This window comes from Camelina sativa, chromosome 14 (assembly GCF_030686135.1).
Source record: "Camelina sativa cultivar CO46 ecotype springtype chromosome 14, ASM3068613v1".
Taxonomy (NCBI): domain Eukaryota; kingdom Viridiplantae; phylum Streptophyta; class Magnoliopsida; order Brassicales; family Brassicaceae; genus Camelina; species Camelina sativa.
The window spans coordinates 9,611,438-9,628,019 of NC_141893.1; the positions used below are offsets into that span (position 1 = coordinate 9,611,438).

The 16,582-nt window shown below is 33.7% G+C and overlaps 2 protein-coding genes and 3 pseudogenes across 6 annotated transcripts; 2 read left to right on the top strand and 3 right to left on the bottom strand.

Annotated features, from left to right (window-relative positions):
* Positions 1–296: 296 nt before the first annotated feature.
* LOC104740861 (putative F-box/kelch-repeat protein At1g20940 pseudogene) lies at positions 297–1,646 on the bottom strand (annotated as a pseudogene). The gene has a single exon (XR_015580673.1). The product of XR_015580673.1 is annotated as a putative F-box/kelch-repeat protein At1g20940 pseudogene (transcript).
* A 1,200-nt stretch (positions 1,647–2,846) lies between these two features.
* On the bottom strand, positions 2,847–4,131 carry LOC104743441 (peptidyl-prolyl cis-trans isomerase CYP59 pseudogene; annotated as a pseudogene).
* Positions 4,132–8,080: 3,949 nt separating this feature from the next.
* Positions 8,081–8,883, bottom strand: LOC147928001 (uncharacterized; annotated as a pseudogene).
* Positions 8,884–9,312: 429 nt separating this feature from the next.
* On the top strand, positions 9,313–11,059 carry LOC104743443 (auxin response factor 17-like). The gene is made up of 3 exons (XM_087485971.1): positions 9,313–9,420; positions 9,847–10,775; positions 10,891–11,059. The coding sequence occupies exons 1-3, from the start codon at positions 9,313–9,315 to the stop codon at positions 11,057–11,059; spliced, it is 1,206 nt and encodes a 401-aa protein (XP_087342097.1).
* Positions 11,060–11,662: 603 nt separating this feature from the next.
* On the top strand, positions 11,663–14,848 carry LOC104740862 (NADH-cytochrome b5 reductase 2-like). Of its 4 annotated transcripts, none has more exons than XR_015579198.1 (13): positions 11,663–11,793; positions 11,877–11,944; positions 12,030–12,125; positions 12,202–12,273; positions 12,342–12,413; positions 12,514–12,598; positions 12,863–12,905; positions 12,986–13,061; positions 13,696–13,755; positions 13,870–13,920; positions 14,157–14,230; positions 14,330–14,431; positions 14,531–14,848. XR_015579198.1 is itself a non-coding variant. In XM_087482973.1 (13 exons), the coding sequence occupies exons 1-12, from the start codon at positions 11,715–11,717 to the stop codon at positions 14,428–14,430; spliced, it is 903 nt and encodes a 300-aa protein (XP_087339099.1). In that variant the 5' UTR covers positions 11,676–11,714; the 3' UTR covers position 14,431; positions 14,531–14,848. The 4 variants fall into 4 exon arrangements, 3 of the variants coding, with proteins under 3 accessions (XP_087339099.1, XP_087339098.1, XP_087339100.1); XM_087482973.1 differs by having other exon boundaries at positions 11,676–11,793; positions 12,488–12,598; XM_087482972.1 differs by having other exon boundaries at positions 11,677–11,793; positions 12,488–12,598; positions 14,330–14,461.
* The last annotated feature ends 1,734 nt before the right edge of the window (positions 14,849–16,582 follow it).

Genomic DNA, 16,582 nt, shown 5'->3' on the forward strand with positions numbered 1-16,582 from the left:
GATAATGACAAAATATATCATTTCGTTGTTGAAACAACAATTGCCAAATAAATGCTAATGCTAAGTTAACTAATTCATTGGCAATACTTCCGTATTCATTGAGATAATGGACCATAATTGAGCCTATTAAAAGGCCATTTGTATTTTGTTTTTATGAAATAACATAAGTTTGAGATTGTTCAACTGTCTTCTCTCCACTTTCATTGTATTATTCAATCAATTTTTCAAAACATATTATCGCCTCTCATAGGTAAGAGTTTTCAAGTTTCTTTTTGTAGTTTAATTGCAAACAAAAGAAAATTAGAAATTTAATTAATTTATTCACTCATAACTCATTAGTTTATTTTTCTCCTTTACAAAACACCTAATCGGATACGTTTCTTAATCAAATCAGTCCCATAATTGCATTCAGTTTGGAGATGCGTAGGTCATTGGAAGCTACAATCACCTTCTCCTGCTCATCCTCCTCGACAAAGAACAAGGAGGGCGTAAACGTATAGTAGTCTCGGTTGTTTTTGTACCCACACCAGACAGATCCAAAAACTCTCCAACTGTTAGCTTCCATGTCATACACATGAAGCCAACCAGGACCACTGTAATAAGTGTCCTTCATCACCCTAACCACAAGGCACTTGCCATCGTACGCAACCACGTTCCAACAAACAAGTTTTATGTCCTCCATGGATACGTTCTTGATCCGCATGGTGAGGGTCCACTTGGAATTCCCAAGTAGTGTGTAAACTGAGATTGTTTCTTTCGTCCCCGATATCAAGGTCAGACGATTGTTCTTCTTGTCTTCTGCAAAAAGCGGTTTCGTATCTGATTCTCCACGATGGAATATGGAAGGAATCAAGCGTGCTTTCTCTGTCTCCGGATTGAAAGCTATGAGGCTCCCATCGTTTCTCAACCAATGAAGAATGCCGTCCAAGTAAACAGGTTTCATCCGCGCCATGAGATCACTTTTGGAGGTGGTGTTGATGGTCGTTTCTGATAACCTCCAAAAATATCCGTCACTGATCTCGAACGCGTACACCGTTTCCGTCTCGAGTATGCATACGATCTTGAATCTTTTGGTGGTTTGACTTCGATATACCGCAAAACCGACGCACATCGCTTTCCCCGTACGAGCAGCGTTAAGGCGTGCAGGTCTATTTGGATCACCACCAACTATCGTAGGCAAAAGCTTTGACCCCGAGTGATCCAGGACTCGAAACCTCTTTGTGAGGGGGTTTGCGACGAAGAGATCACCGATGTATAGTAGGAGAAGGCCGGAGCATGAGCCGAAAATGTAACATCGATCTTTTGACAAATATACTTCATCTCCGCTTGACTTAGAATCGCAGGAAGAGAAAGACTTGCATAAGACGTAATGTGCGCCATAGTTGATGAGGTGAAACAAACTGGATCCGACGACACGGGAAGAGTATCCAGATTCAAAATTCGGATCATCGGATATATGGGAGTTGATCGATCTATTCGTGCATCGCATCATCGCTAGAGATTTGGGGTCCAATCTGAAGAGAATATCGTCGAGAAGATGAAGGGGTAAGTCATTCATGATCAAAGTTGGATCGAAGTGAGATCTCCCTAGTTCTGTTTTAATTTGCATGTTGATTTGATTGTCCTTGAGTTACTTCAGTACTGGCCAGCCTGTTATATAGACAACAAAGTCTGTTATGAAAAGAAATAACAATCAATTATAAAGAAAAGAAAAAAAAAGTATCAATTTAATTTAATTTAATTTATGAAATCATGGAAATTCAAAAGGTTATATATCTATAGTTTTTCTAGATTGCAAAGTAATTTTTAGTTATTAATTTGAGCAATATGTCACCATATATATCCACAGTAATAAATATTAATTATCTCAAAAGTTAGTAATCAATAACAATGAATTAATTTGCCATGTGGTTTGCATTTCTAGATCGGCCACTACTATTTTTACACAAATCACTTACACAGATAATATATTATACATTGTTAATAGATCAACAAAACTACGTATATTCTTCTATTATTTACAGGGGAAATCACGTTTTAAACCTTGAAAGTGTCAATGGGTAGCACTTTAAACCTCGATAAATTTTCACTAACACTATAAATCTTTAAAATGATTTTACAAACACTTTAAACATTTAAAATGATTTTACTAACACTTTAAACATTTAAAATGATTTTACTAACACTTTAAACCTTTAAAATGATTTTACTAACACTTTAAACCTTAAAACTAACTTTCATTTTTGTACCGCCAAAAAAAATAATGGAATAATAATATCCGTCAACGCGAAATAGTTAAACTATGTTGGTTTAATTCAAAATTTTAATTAGCTTTAGTTTTTATAAAAAGATAAAAAAATAATTTTTTGTTCATCTTCATTATAGACAAAACTTTTACAACATTACTCTTCACATTATTAATCCTTTTAATAAATGCATCTCCATTGGATTCTGATTCAAATCGATTGACTTCTCACTGGAAACCAATGAATCTTCTAAATATATTGCCATCTTCAATTTTATATTTGTCAAATGTTTTAACCTTATCTCTGATTCTTCATTTTTTTTTGCTTTGATGTATTTTTAATTTTTTTTTATCAATCTTCATAAGTAATTAAATGAATTAAACAAGTATTTAAATCAAACCAGCATAATTTAATTATTTCACATTAACGGATATTACTGTTCCGTCTTCTTTCATGGCGGTACAAACAGAAAAGTTAGTTTTAAGGTTTAAAGTGTTAGTGAAACCATTTTAAAGGTTTATAGTGTTAGTGAAATTCTTTTGAGGTTTAAAGTGCTACCGAGTGACACTCTGAAGGATTAAAACGTGATTTTCCCATTATTTATGTCTTCTTTGTGAGTTTCATCTCCTTACTCAACCTATCATTGCCTTCTTCAGTGTCACATTCATCTCCGTGTCGTTTTTTCCCTTCACCATAACCATGAGGACTTCTCCTCTGAATCTTCTCAGTGCCATGACGACTATGCTCTCTCTTCTCCCTCTTGGGAATTTTAGGTAGATCACCCTCAGACACCATTCCGTAGCCTTCACATCTCCCATGTTGCCTGTTTTGATTTTTAACAATGTAATTTAAACCCACACAGTCCTTAGCAACATGATCTGCCGACCCTTTACCATGTTGTTGAGAGTCTTTCCGCTGGAACTGCCTCCAAATTTCGAATACACTCTGACTGAAGTCTACACTTATTCTTCTATCATCGATCAAAGCACAAGCCATCTTTAAAATCGCTTGTTCGCATGCTTCCTTAGTCTCAAACTTTATAAAAGCATAGCACAAGCTATTATCCGTCTTGGAATCTCGGATGACATCAGCTGATATAACCGTTCCAAAGCGCGAAAAAATGGCGTGGAGGTCCTCACCCTCAGTTACAGGATTTAGATCACAGACGAACAACACATTGTCAGGAGGTTTCACCTCAGCCTCAGGGATATCTCCTATACATTCAAGGACAACCGCACTAGAATGTGCAGCCTTTTCACGGATAACATCGTCCAGTTCCTGTGGACAAAGTTTTTCATCCAAAGGAATCCAACCAGCTTCAAGTCTTACAGAATGTTTGACGTCTTCAAAGGGAGTATCTGCTATCATCTTAGTTAGCTGTGGAGGATCTTCAAATGGATCTTCAAATATGTGTATGTCTTTTATTACAATGTTAATAAATGGTCTCTTTCTGCATGTAAGCTTCATTTATCCTAGTCAAAGTGTCAAACCCATCAGCGATTTGCCCAAACACAGTGTGTTTTCCATCAAGATAGTCCAGATCGTCACAAAGTGTGATATAGAACTAGGAGGCTTTGAGATATTCACCGGCACTGGCCATTGCAACGGTGCCAGTCTTCAAGTGTTTCAACTCAGGATGGATCTCATGGCCGAAAAAACGAACATGCTTGCCATGAAGGAATTTGTATATTGAATCTCCACCAGTTCCTGTACCGGTTGGATCGCCTGTCTGTGCTATGAAACCCTTTTGCACATTGTGAAAGACACACCCCTTGTAGTAATTACACTTGCAGAGCTTGAGGAAATTCGTGCAGGTCAGAGGACATGTGTCTGTGTAAAGATTAATCACTATATCCCCAAGGCTCGTCCCAATAAAAACTGACATGTTCGAGTTCGACAATCTCAAATGGAGCCGATCGAGAGAGAAGAGTCAATAGATGGAGGGAGACAATAGATCCGTAAGGAATCAGAGATTTATTATTCCCCTATTCTCTGATTTTTGCTAATAGGGTTATGTTTTTTGTATCATAATTCTAGAAAAGGTATATATACTGACGTATCCGTTAAGCTTTTTTCCTTTTTGTTTTTTTTGCCCAAAAAGTAAAAATAATATAAATTAATATTGGGAAAATTCCAAAAAAAACTCCAAATTTTTTTTAGAATATTTCCATTCTAACACACTTTTTAAAAATAGTAATTCTCATTTGACACACTTTCTACTATTTTGACACTTTTTCTATGTCGATTAACTATCATATCCTCTCACTATAACTCTATTTACAACAATGTCATCAAATTATAAATTTCTCCTCTAGTTACCCAATTCACATGCTTCCTTTTCATTCCCTTCTCTCTCTTTCATTGCTTGAATCTTATCAATATAAGATTTTGACATTTGCAAAAGTTAATATTTAATAGGAGCAATTTGATTACAACAAAAATAAAATATTTTGTTTTAAAAAATATTAATAATGTAAAATGATAATTATTAAAAATTATAAACAATGACAATTTTTAAATAATTATGAGAAGATTATATATATATATTTCATAAATTTGAAATTATAATATTATTTACTTATTTTTAATTTTAAGTTATTAATTCTACAAAAAAATAGAAAAATGGATTAAAGATAATATACAGTTAATTATTAATTCTAAATTTTGTAAATACTCACTTATATATAAACATAGATCGTCTCATATTTTTCAAAGAACAAAATAATTTATTCAAAAACACTGATTTCTATTTTTTTATTGGAAAATTTTTTTTAATGGGAATGTAAATTTTTCTGTATTTTTTAAACCAAAATTTTCTACTACTTTTTCCTTTTTCAGTTGAAAATAGGTAAGATTAATATGTTGACCCAAAGAAAATATTAATATATATGTCTTCTTTTCCTAATACTGTATTTTAAAATTTATTGTAAGATTTTTAGATTGTTTTATTTAATTTATATTTTCATCTTTGAATTATTTGATATATATTACCTTTGCTTATAATTTTCTATTATTTATTTTATAATGTCAAATTAGTTTTCTTCTAATTTTTCAACTTTGATTGGTTGGTCATAAACACTTTTTTTTTTCAAACATAATTGTTACCATTATTGATTCAATCCCAAAGGGAGATAAAGAGTAGAAACTCATCAACCTAATGGATTGATAACATAAGCTAATCAAACACAAACTTACAACAAACATAGATAGATAGATTGAAAAAACATAAATCGTTACTGATAGATTCATAGGAGCTCAAAGATTGTGACACAATGGTTTGCGGAAAAGTTTATAAGAATTAATTTGACCACTTATATCACCAAAATGCACTTATCTTTTTGGTCAAGGGTGCTGAGAGAACTTCATGATGGGTGATCTTTCTGGAAGTAATTGTCGGAACTGTGGGAGTGGGGACAAAACAAAGAAAAATATAATTTGTTGATTTGTAGGATCGGTAAACATATTTTTAAAGCCTTCCAGATGTAACAAACCGGCTATCGAATATGGGTAGGTCCACGTGCCGAAAATAGATGTAGGGCTCACTTAGGAAGGTGTCTCCATAGACTGAGAGTGGACATGGGCTCATTAAGCAAGGTGGCGGTTGGGGCATTACCGAGACAGAGGCTACATCATAGTGTGTTAAAGACACTTCCACGAATACATTGGAAAATTTAATATTAGTTACTATTAAAAGATTTTGTGACGTTAGAAAAAGGTTTTTACTTTCACTGGTTGTCGGAGCAAGCCATTTTAAAATAGGAAAAAAATATGAACATGTTCTCTCCACATAGGAGGAGTACAGAGCCGATGTTCGCTTTATATAATTTTGTATATATAAAGTATCAATTTAATTTAATATATGAAATCATGGAAATTCAAAAGGTTATATATCTACTAGATTAGGCCCGCGTATTAACGTGGATATAAAAAAAAATGTGAAATTTTAAGTTGTATTCAAATATTTATTTTATTTTATTTTATTTTTTTTTAAACGAATTTAGAGTTCACATACTCCATCTTGCAATAAAATTTATTTGTATATTACATGATAATAAAATTAGATTTTAATTCTATGCACTCAATCCCAATGAGTAACATTTATAATTTTCATATCAAACAAATTGTGCATTGTATCAAATTTATATCTTACTTAATATTTTTTTTAAACTAAAAATTAATAAAACATAATTCTCAAAGAAAAAAGACTGAAAACTAATTTTATCTCATATTTGAAAAAGTAATAATATCTCAAAAATATTTGTTCCATATGTAATAGTTTTACTACTTGTTCAACTAATTTTAAATAAAACTATATTAACATTATCATAAATTAATCAAAAATTCAAAGATGTTATTATGAGAAAAATTATTTGTTTATGTAAAGGTTAGTATCTAAAATCCTTTTTTCTTTTAGGATTAATAACTGACAGTATTATTTATTTAATTATGGTATTATATTAATATATTGTATAATTTTCTTAATTCTTTTTTCTTATAGAATTAATAATTTAAAATTATAATTAGTATTACTTTTTATACACATATATGAATTATCTTTTATATTTATTAAATTGTTTATTTTTTTTTTTATAATTTACAAATATGTTAAAAAAAAGTTTCTTGTATATAACACCACAAAATCTTTAATTGTTAAAATTGACACGTATCGCGATCACATGAGTTATTAACTTTGAGAACCAATGTTTATATAATAACATAATATTGAATATGTTATCAAATCATTCACCGATTGAAAAACTTAAGAAAATTACATTAATTTCTTATTTTGTTTCTTATATTATTATGTTAATCACTAATTTTAACACATTAAACATTTTTATACTTTAATCACTTTCTATATTTTACTATATGATTATAATAAATAATAAATACAATTAAATTGCAAATATTTTCCTTATTAATTGCACATATTTTCCTATTGATTTTTTTGTAACTTAATAGATAACTTTTAGTAATTAATATGTTAAAATGAAATTTTTCTAATTTACAAATATGTTAAAATAAAGTTTCTTGTATATAACACATCACTAAATCTTTAATTGTTAAAATTGACACTTGTCGCGATCACATGAATTATTAACTTTGAGAACCAATGTTTATATAATAACATAATATTGAATACACTATCAATATTGATCACTTATTAATATATAAATAGTACTCCTCCTATTAATTGGCATGAAGATGCTGCTTCTTAATCCTGCTGCACAATGTGGACTTTATCTTCTTTGTCGATCCATTTACCACCAGCCAGGTACCTTTCATAAATAAAAGATTCCCCACTCGGTTTCACCACCCGGCGAGTTTGATAATACACAATAGAACTTCTACCAATATCCTCCTGATGCCAACACAAAAGATCATCTTTTAGTTTACAAATTATGAATCATTAATGTTGTATTGGTTTTTCAAGCTAGGATGTTATGCAAGTTTTTTATATTATATAGTTCACTTAATTATATAACACGAAACTAAAAGGGTTTCTGAATATTCCCAACATGAAGCACATATATGCAAGTAGAACAAACTAAAACTGGAACTAGCTAGGAAAAATGCCAAAAAGACATGAGTGGAGAAACCAGGCTAGTCTTTATTTCCGAGGCAGAGAAACAGAGTACCCTGTTGGTTGAGACAGACTGCAATTACTTGTGCCAATGAGTTGTGCTACTTGCAAGTTGCAATGGTTGGTTTAGCTTATGAAGATTGCAATTGGCTTTGAAACTCAGATCAAATACAAAAAAAAAAAAAAAAAAAATCTAGAAATAATAACAAAAAAAAAAAGAGATAAAAACACTCCCAAAACATTACAAAATATGAAATCATGGAAAATCAACTTTATATAAAAGTCTAGATACTTGAAAAAAAGGTCAAAGTGTTCATCTAATATTCATATGGTAGTTCGAAACGGCACAATGGACAAACATGATTGGTGGCAAACTATCGTCAAACTATCGTCAAACTATCGTCAAACTATCGTCAAACTCGTGTCCACAAGGTAAGGTCGTCACGACTTTTTCTCCCATCGTAAACTCATCAAAACATATAGTGCACTTGTCGGAGCTGGACATCGTCGTCTTCTTGTATACTTTCCTTGACAAAGACTCAACCGCAGACTTACTCGCCGGTCTATATTGGATATTGATGGTATTCTCATCAATTAATGGTACTCGCATAGCAGGAGAGAACTTAAAGGTAATATAAATTAACAAAGCCCAATCTGGAGAATAGTTAACCGAGGGATAGAGAACATCGATGGCAAGTGTAGTGAGACACACTTTTGCATAACCAACCTGAAAGGGATTGAGACGGACATCGTCCTCTAAGCAATTCAGGTGTACCCATCTATACCTTGAGTAGCTATCATGGATATCTTTGCCAGGCAAGGAGAAAGCAAGTACTGTCCGGCAATCTCTTATAGGTTCTTCAGACATTAGGATACTCGCTTCGACTTTGATTCTTCCCGCCTCTTCGGGTTTAGGATTGTGGTCGATTTCATGGTTGAGGGATACTCTGTCAGAAAATAAATCCATTATAATACGAGTTTTGATTTTAGGGTTTATCTTCTCCTTGTTGCAATGTCGTCGTCTGTTTATATGCATGTTTTATATATAGCCTAGGGGCGGTGGGACTCTTGTAGCTAGGTATGACTCGGATTAGGTTAAATGGAATTTGAGCTTTAAATTATTATTATAATTGTTATAATATATTAAAAATGTAGAAACATAAATAAACGTATGAAAGTAAATACAAATATTTTCTAATTTAAAAAATGGATTTATTTTTTCAAATAATTTTTAAACCCGTACATTAATATTTTCGGTATTTTATATAGAATATATTTTGTTTACTATCGAAGATATTTTCAGAAATAATAAGAATAATCTCTTTAAGAAGAATGGAGGCCCAATATCAGTAATGGGAAAAGCCCACATAAACACCACACATAATAAGATCGAAGCAAAAAAAAAAGCCCACATAATCGCCGACGTCTCGTTATAATAACTAAAGCCATCAACGGAACTTACACACTCCTTTTACCCCAAAGATGAAAGAAAAAAAAAAACAAACTCCAGTCCTCTCCCGCCTTAACGCTCAAGAACAACAACAACGCTCGTCCCTCTCGCGTCTTCAACACAGCTTTGCCAAATTTCAGGTACTTTTTTGCTAATAGATGTGCGTGAAATCGGATTAAGGAATCTGGGAAAGAGTCGTAGTTTCTATATGATGATTCTCCCTAAAACTAGCGTTCGCGATTTGAAAGATTCGAAGTTTTCGTAACAAATGTCAAGTTAGGGTGAAAGATTTGCGATAATATCTGTTTATGGTACTCTTTTTGTGAAATTTACATCGTTTGATTTAGCGAATTGCGTTTATTGTGATGTAAATTGGTTGATTGATTACTTGCGATTTGAGATTTGGGTTTGGGAAATAATCATATGGTTTCTGTTTTCCGATTACTTGCGGATTTGAGATTTGGGTTTGGAAGAATCGAATTTTCGCAAAGAAGAAGAATCGATTTTGGTATTCTTGATATACTCTTGATTGCTTTGTAGGATGGAAGAAGAAGATAAATCTATAGACTTATCTGTGTGGGCATACTGCGCTGGAGTTAGCTGATTTTGATCATTTACAACGTCGTGTCTACTATTCCCCACAAGGTCATGTGGAGAATTTTACTAGTTCTGATATAGTGAGGTGCCTTTGTTCTGATTTGGCTGTGGTACCGTGCCAACTTGTCACTGCCAAATATCTTGCGGACCCTAAGACTGATGAAGTCTTTGCATACTTCAAGCTCAAACCTCCAACGTCTGACGATCCAAATGAGGAGACTTCCAGTTCCAGGGAGAGAATAAGATCGGCTGCTGATGGGTTCATAAAAGTTTTGGACCAGAGTGATGTTACAAATCCTGGTGAATGCACCATTTCTGCTGCTTGCTTGGGCGCTGATAAAGTCTTACCAAAGGAAGACACTCTCTTGTCCATCCATGACATCCACAGCCAGGAGTGGAAGCTGAAGCACTCTTATGACTCAACACTGGAGGTACATAAGTTTACTGATGGCTGGGACAAATTTTTCTTGACGAAGCAGCTTTGCCCTGGAGACTCACTGGTATTTGTAAAAACTAGAGTTGGTTTGACTATTGGAATCCGGCGAGTAACTGTTCCAGGAAGCACTAGTGTTGATTCTCCCTTCCATTACCCTACAAGGGTTGATGATGTTCATGGTGGACAAAAGTTAATCCGGACTGGTAAAGGGTTATTGTCTGTCGCGGCCTTAGGTGAAGCATTGGCAAAGTCACAGATAGGACGTCCATTTGACGTTGTATACTATCCCCATGTTGGCCCTTCGAGTTTCGTTCTTGACAGACAAAGAGTTTATAATGCTATATGGAACGTAACTTGGCCTCCAGGGATGAAAGTGAGGAAGTGGGTTATGGTTCAAGATCAGCTGAGGGTCATTTGTCACGAAGGCTCTGTCATTAGTAGCATTAAGAAGGATAAGGACTGGTACGGATCTCCTTGGAAGCAACTAAAGGTATTAAATTCATATATACACTATAGAGTATATAAATTAAGTTGATCCAGTGTTGATATCTCTGACTTTCCCCTTAATGAATTACAGGTTAACTGGGATAAAAAAATATGGGAGTGTTGAAGAGTTCGTCAACTTTTGGGAAGTCGAACCAGTACCTGAGCCAGTCTCTGGCAAGAAAAGAAAAATAGGTGACATGACGGCGACTCAGGCTCCTACCACTGGACAGACCATGCCTGATTTAAATCTCCCTCTATAAGTGATAACTTTTTTTCCTTGAGACGAATTTTTCTTCTCTTTTGGTTACTGATGTTCTGATAATACTTTTTTTTTTTTTTTTGTATTGATAATTGTAAATGAGATTTTGTTCTGATTAATAAACAAAAGAAAAAGGAAGGTGGGAATTTTAAAAAATATTTAGGGGATCTACCATCTCATCACAAGTTGTTCACGGTTTGAAGTAAGGTTATCTCGTAGATAATCAAATCCAAGCTCCTGAGGTATGCAAAAGTGTTGGTAGAAAGAGATGAGAGATGACAAAAAAAAAAAAAAGATCTATTCCAAGTAGAAGATACAATATGAATGAAATAGTTATTGGTGTATGTTATATCACAGCTATAATTGAATTTTCTCTCTTCAGCTTTCATTCCTCTCTAATTGTTGAATCAGTTTTAGAAGAAAATGCCATAAGTTTTCTACTTAAAATCTAGAAGCTAAGATGCAAATAGCACCCATGTAAATATGTTGTTCATTTTTCGCAAAGAAGATTAGAAAAAGAAAGGTGTGAATTTTAAAAAGGTGTGTAAATATGTTGTTCATTGTTTTATTACAGTAATGCCATTTATAATTAAATTTGGTCGAAAAAAAACATGAGATTGATTTCTTCTACTTTCCTTCAACTCTCCCACTCTAAAATGGCGCCTCAGCTTCTCTCCTCCCGTACCTTCAAATCTCTCTTTGACTCTGTCGACACTAAACTTTTTGACTGCGATGGTATACCCTCTGCCCTTTTATTCCTTAATTCCTTCTCTGATGGATGATGATTCATTGATTCGAGTCGATTCGATTCGATTCAGGTGTTATATGGAAGGGTGAAACGCTCATCGATGGCGTCTCCCAAACTCTCGACCTAATCCACTCTAAGGCACTTGACCTTTTCCCACTCTTCTCCCCTCTCTCTCTCTCTCTCTCTCTCTCTCTCTCTCTCTCTATGATGATTTTTGTGTCAGGGTAAAAATGTTGTCTTTGTGACAAACAATTCGGTCAAATCGAGGAGGCAATACGCTGAAAAGTTCCGATCTTTGGGTCTTTCTTCTGTTACTCAGGTATGTACCTTCTTCAGTTCCCTACCTACACCCTGTCCTGTGTCCTTTGGATCTAAACTGTGATTATCTTTGCAAGGATGAGATCTTCTCTCCCTCATTTGCCGCAGCTATGTACCTCAAAGTCAACAATTTCCCTAAGGACAAGAAGGTTCGTCTTTGACTAATTATGTCTCTATCGTCCTTCTTTTCTCACTATTTCGTCTTTGCTGTTTGTAGGTTTATGTGATTGGTGGAGAGGGTGTTCTTGAGGAGCTGCAGATTGCTGGTTTTACAGGTCTTGGTGGTCCCGTAAGTAGTCTTTTTTTTTTCTTTTTTTTCTTTTTTAGAACTACTTTTACTAGGATTGCTTTGACAACTAGTAGATATTGGCCCTGAGTGTTAAAACCAGCCAAACATTGGATACTTCGAGTTCCTCAGCAGTATTTCTCTCCGGCGGATTCTCTTACTATTACTTAGCATCCGGCAACAATCTGGTGAACTTTTATTTTGTTTTCTCTCTAATATTTCGTATATCTATCGTCTCTGATCATTTCGAATTCCATTTTTTTTTTTGCCGAGCTGGTTTGATTACTTCCTCTTGCATTTTGTTCAGTGTATGTTTTCTTGTATATCACATTCAATCAAACGAGTTTAGACGAACTATACGAAACATATAGATCTTTTATAATAGCGTATTAGGCTTTTCTTCTCAGTTGATATGGCTTGTGTTTATAATCGTTTGTGGTTTATGCTCTCAGGTTTATCTGGATCAAGCTAAGGAAGAGACTGGACCAAAAACAGGTGCGCTGTTTGGATATATTTATAGCGTTTATTTCTCACTCTTTACTCGAAACTTATTGTATTCTGCTGTGTTATTTCAGCTCTAAACCCTGATAAATGGCTCGAGTTCAAGCTTCAAGACACTGCTAGAGTTAGCCACAACACCCAGTTGTTCAGGTATTCGCTTGACTCACTTATACTTTCATCACCAAACGACATATTAGCTTTGAATTTGTGACACTTTTCAAGTTTTTCATAATCTGGTAATGTGTTGATCACTAAAAGTATTACTTTGGGACTTACATTTTATATTGTAAGTGGGATGACAGAAGTGCTCTTTTATGTACATAATATGAAGAATAGGCAAGGCAAATATATACTGTCATAATAGCGAATAGTTACTGAACAAGGGGACTTTTATATGGTTGTGGGATGGTATGAATTAACTGTCCTGTGAATGCTTGTTTGTTTCTCGTCCTTCTTGTGTAATTTCCAATACATGCTAGGTAGTTTGTATCCCTTTACTACACAGAGGGTATGCATTATGAACCATCTGCATGATTGAGTGTCATTTGGTATAATTGCAAGTGATTTAGTTTGTTAACCCTGCAAGCTAATATAGATATTCATATCTCGGTAATGGGAATTGCTGCTATTAATATGGTTGGAATCCACAGTTTAGGCCTCCAAAATTGTTTCTTACTATCTCTAAGAGCCTCTTAAGCTCGTATTGCATTACTCATGTATTTAAGTCCATTTCTTAAAATGATAAGCTTTGGTTTTCTTGTTTTGGCTTTGCTTTGAAATCTAGGTTCTCATTTGAGCCCTCAGCTGAACTGGGTCTACATGTTGCTTCTTGTCTCCTGACAAGGTATGCTGTGGCCACACTTGTTCCTCTTTACAGTAAAACTATTTTCTTTTGCACGACTTGTGAAAAATTCTCAATTAAAGTTGCAAGGCTTATCTTTCCGTTTTCTTTGTACAGGGCTCCTTTAGGCTATAATGCTGAAGGGAAAACAAAATATGTCATTAGACCGTAAGTTCAGCTAAATTTCTTTTTACCAGCTTTGCATTGTTTTTTATGTCCGGACAACCATTGCTCTGCTATAGCCTATATGTTGCATATTTTCACTTTTGTTGAATGGCTTTCAAGGAGGCCATTTTTTTCACGCCGAATCTTCATTTAATTAGTCGTTTTTACCTTTTGTTTTGATGATATTCTAATGATAGCTGTCATTAAGAAAATAAACCAAAAGCTTGGAAATTATGCAGACATATGCTTGGAAATTGTTGTTCATCGGCTCCAAGATTGGCGAAGGCGCTCACGGCAAAGTCTACCAAGGAAGGTCTCTCTCTCTCTTTCTCTCTTGATCATCTTCTTCTTCTTCTTCTTCTTCAGTTGCTTCCAATTTAATTTATTTAAATAAATTTTTCCCAACCAGCAGGTATGGTAGCGAGATTGTTGCTATCAAAGTTGTCCGTGAAGTCACCAAACCTGATGAGAAATCTTCCCTCGAGAGCCGTTTCATCCGCGAAGTCAATATGATGTCCCGAGTTCAACACCCTAATCTTGTCAAGTCTCTCTCTCTGTTTCTTCTATTTCTTTCTTTCTTTCTAAACTCTAAAAAATTGGGAATTTCTGGCAGTTTATTGGAGCCTGCAAAGACCCTCTCATGGTGATAGTGACTGAGCTGCTCCATCTCCCTCTTGCTTTGTCCTTTGCCCTTGACACTTCCCGCGCCTTGGACTGCTTACACGCCAATGGTATCATTACCCGAGGACATTCGAAGCTCGACTAGGTGTCCAAGAAATTCGTTTGCTTGAAAAGCATTTTACCCCTCTTTTTTTATAATGTTTATACCATATTGTGAATTAACATGGTATGTACAGTACTCCTTAATATTTTTCATAAATATATATTAAAAAGCTTTATATATTAAAAAAAATAAAGAAAAGAAAACTATGTACACTAAATATTTTCGCAAGGATGCCTTCCTCTTTTGTGGTTTCGGAATCCTCGATTTCGTCAATCTCGTCGCCTTCCTTTTGATTAGCTGAAGAAAGGTTCATTACTGGACACACACGAGCTCTCGTTAAACGGTGTTCATGTCGCTTGCTATTGGTAAATGAGACATTACTTTGGTGGTTGTAATTAATAGAATTTTAGGGTGAATGTGAGGTTTTATGTACAACTAGATCATTTAAGTATAAGTGCGAAAATTTCAGTATAACTTGAACTACTTTATGCAATTGTACTAGAGCTATTAAAATAAGTTTAAAAATGGATCATGTGAAAACGAATAAAAAAAAAAATTTAGCGGCCGTATATTCATTTAAAATTATCACATGTGTGGTAAAATGAACCAAAGACAACAGGATATTAGTAAAAGATTATTTGGTATACACATAATTATACATAGTTATCCAGTTGAACTCTCATATTCATAGTTGAACTTTTGCATTTTTTTCGTATTTCCGGTTAGACTATAATATAAATTATTAATTAGCAGTTGACCACAAGATTTATCAGTATTAATTAGCATATACAAGGTTTTCATAACACAATGTTCATAAAAACTTGGGTTTCACCTCTTTTGCTTCATTTGAGGTGATCACTTACTAAGTCTTCCTTATACTATAAAGAGTGTTTTATGTGAAAACAATAGTATGTATTAGCAAGTGATAAATTCTTGTATTGTTGATTAAACATGGTTCTTTAATAGTTCAATATGTAAAGAAATTCGTATAAACCTTAATTATCATTTTCATATTTTAAATATAAATGCAAATCTAAATATATATTTAGTTGTACCTAGTTGAACTAAGTATTATATATTTATGTTATCTAAATATTACCCTCTATAGTTAAAATGTAATTTTGTCTGATTATTATTCATTACCTCTCAAAAATATAATAAATAAATAAACAATTACGAATTACATAGGTTGTTCTAGTAACATTTCTTACTTTTTTTACTAACATCTCTTACTTGTTCCATTTCCGGTGAACAATTAGCTAGGATTGCAGAAGAAGATATGTTGAAGATGACTACAAAATTACAATAATATTGTTCATTAAAACGTTTTTATGGACGTACACTAAGCAAAAATATGTTATGTACGTACACTAATCTCAAGAATGTTATGTACGTATGCGTTCATATGTACTTACACGTTTATATGTACGTACACGTTCGATTTTAGGTTTAATGAACCTGAAATTACCATAATATCCTCGTCTTCTACCTCTAACATACGACTGAAAACCCTAATTTCCCCTGCCTCACTTTATTTTTTCACGACTTATGTCTATTTTTTTGGTTTCACTTGTAGGGCTTTTACTCAACTATTATAGATTTTCATCTCAACATCTGATTTCTAAATTAAAAACCTATAAAAAGTGAGTTATATAGATCCCCCAATAAGTCTATCGCAACGCTAGACTGTCTTTACCAGCTCAAACAAATTCGTATTATTCTGGTAAGACTTTACAGCTGTCAAAAATATCTACTTAATCTACCACAAAATAGAAGTCTACCAATACACTACGAAAACTATTTCAAAAAACAAACAAAATATACCAAAAATATATGTTAAGGACGAGGTTTGTCGCATAAATCTGTCGCAACAGGCCATTAGTCTACCATAAATATCTTCCCTACCTTTTACGTCTATCGATCTACCCGATAAAAACATAA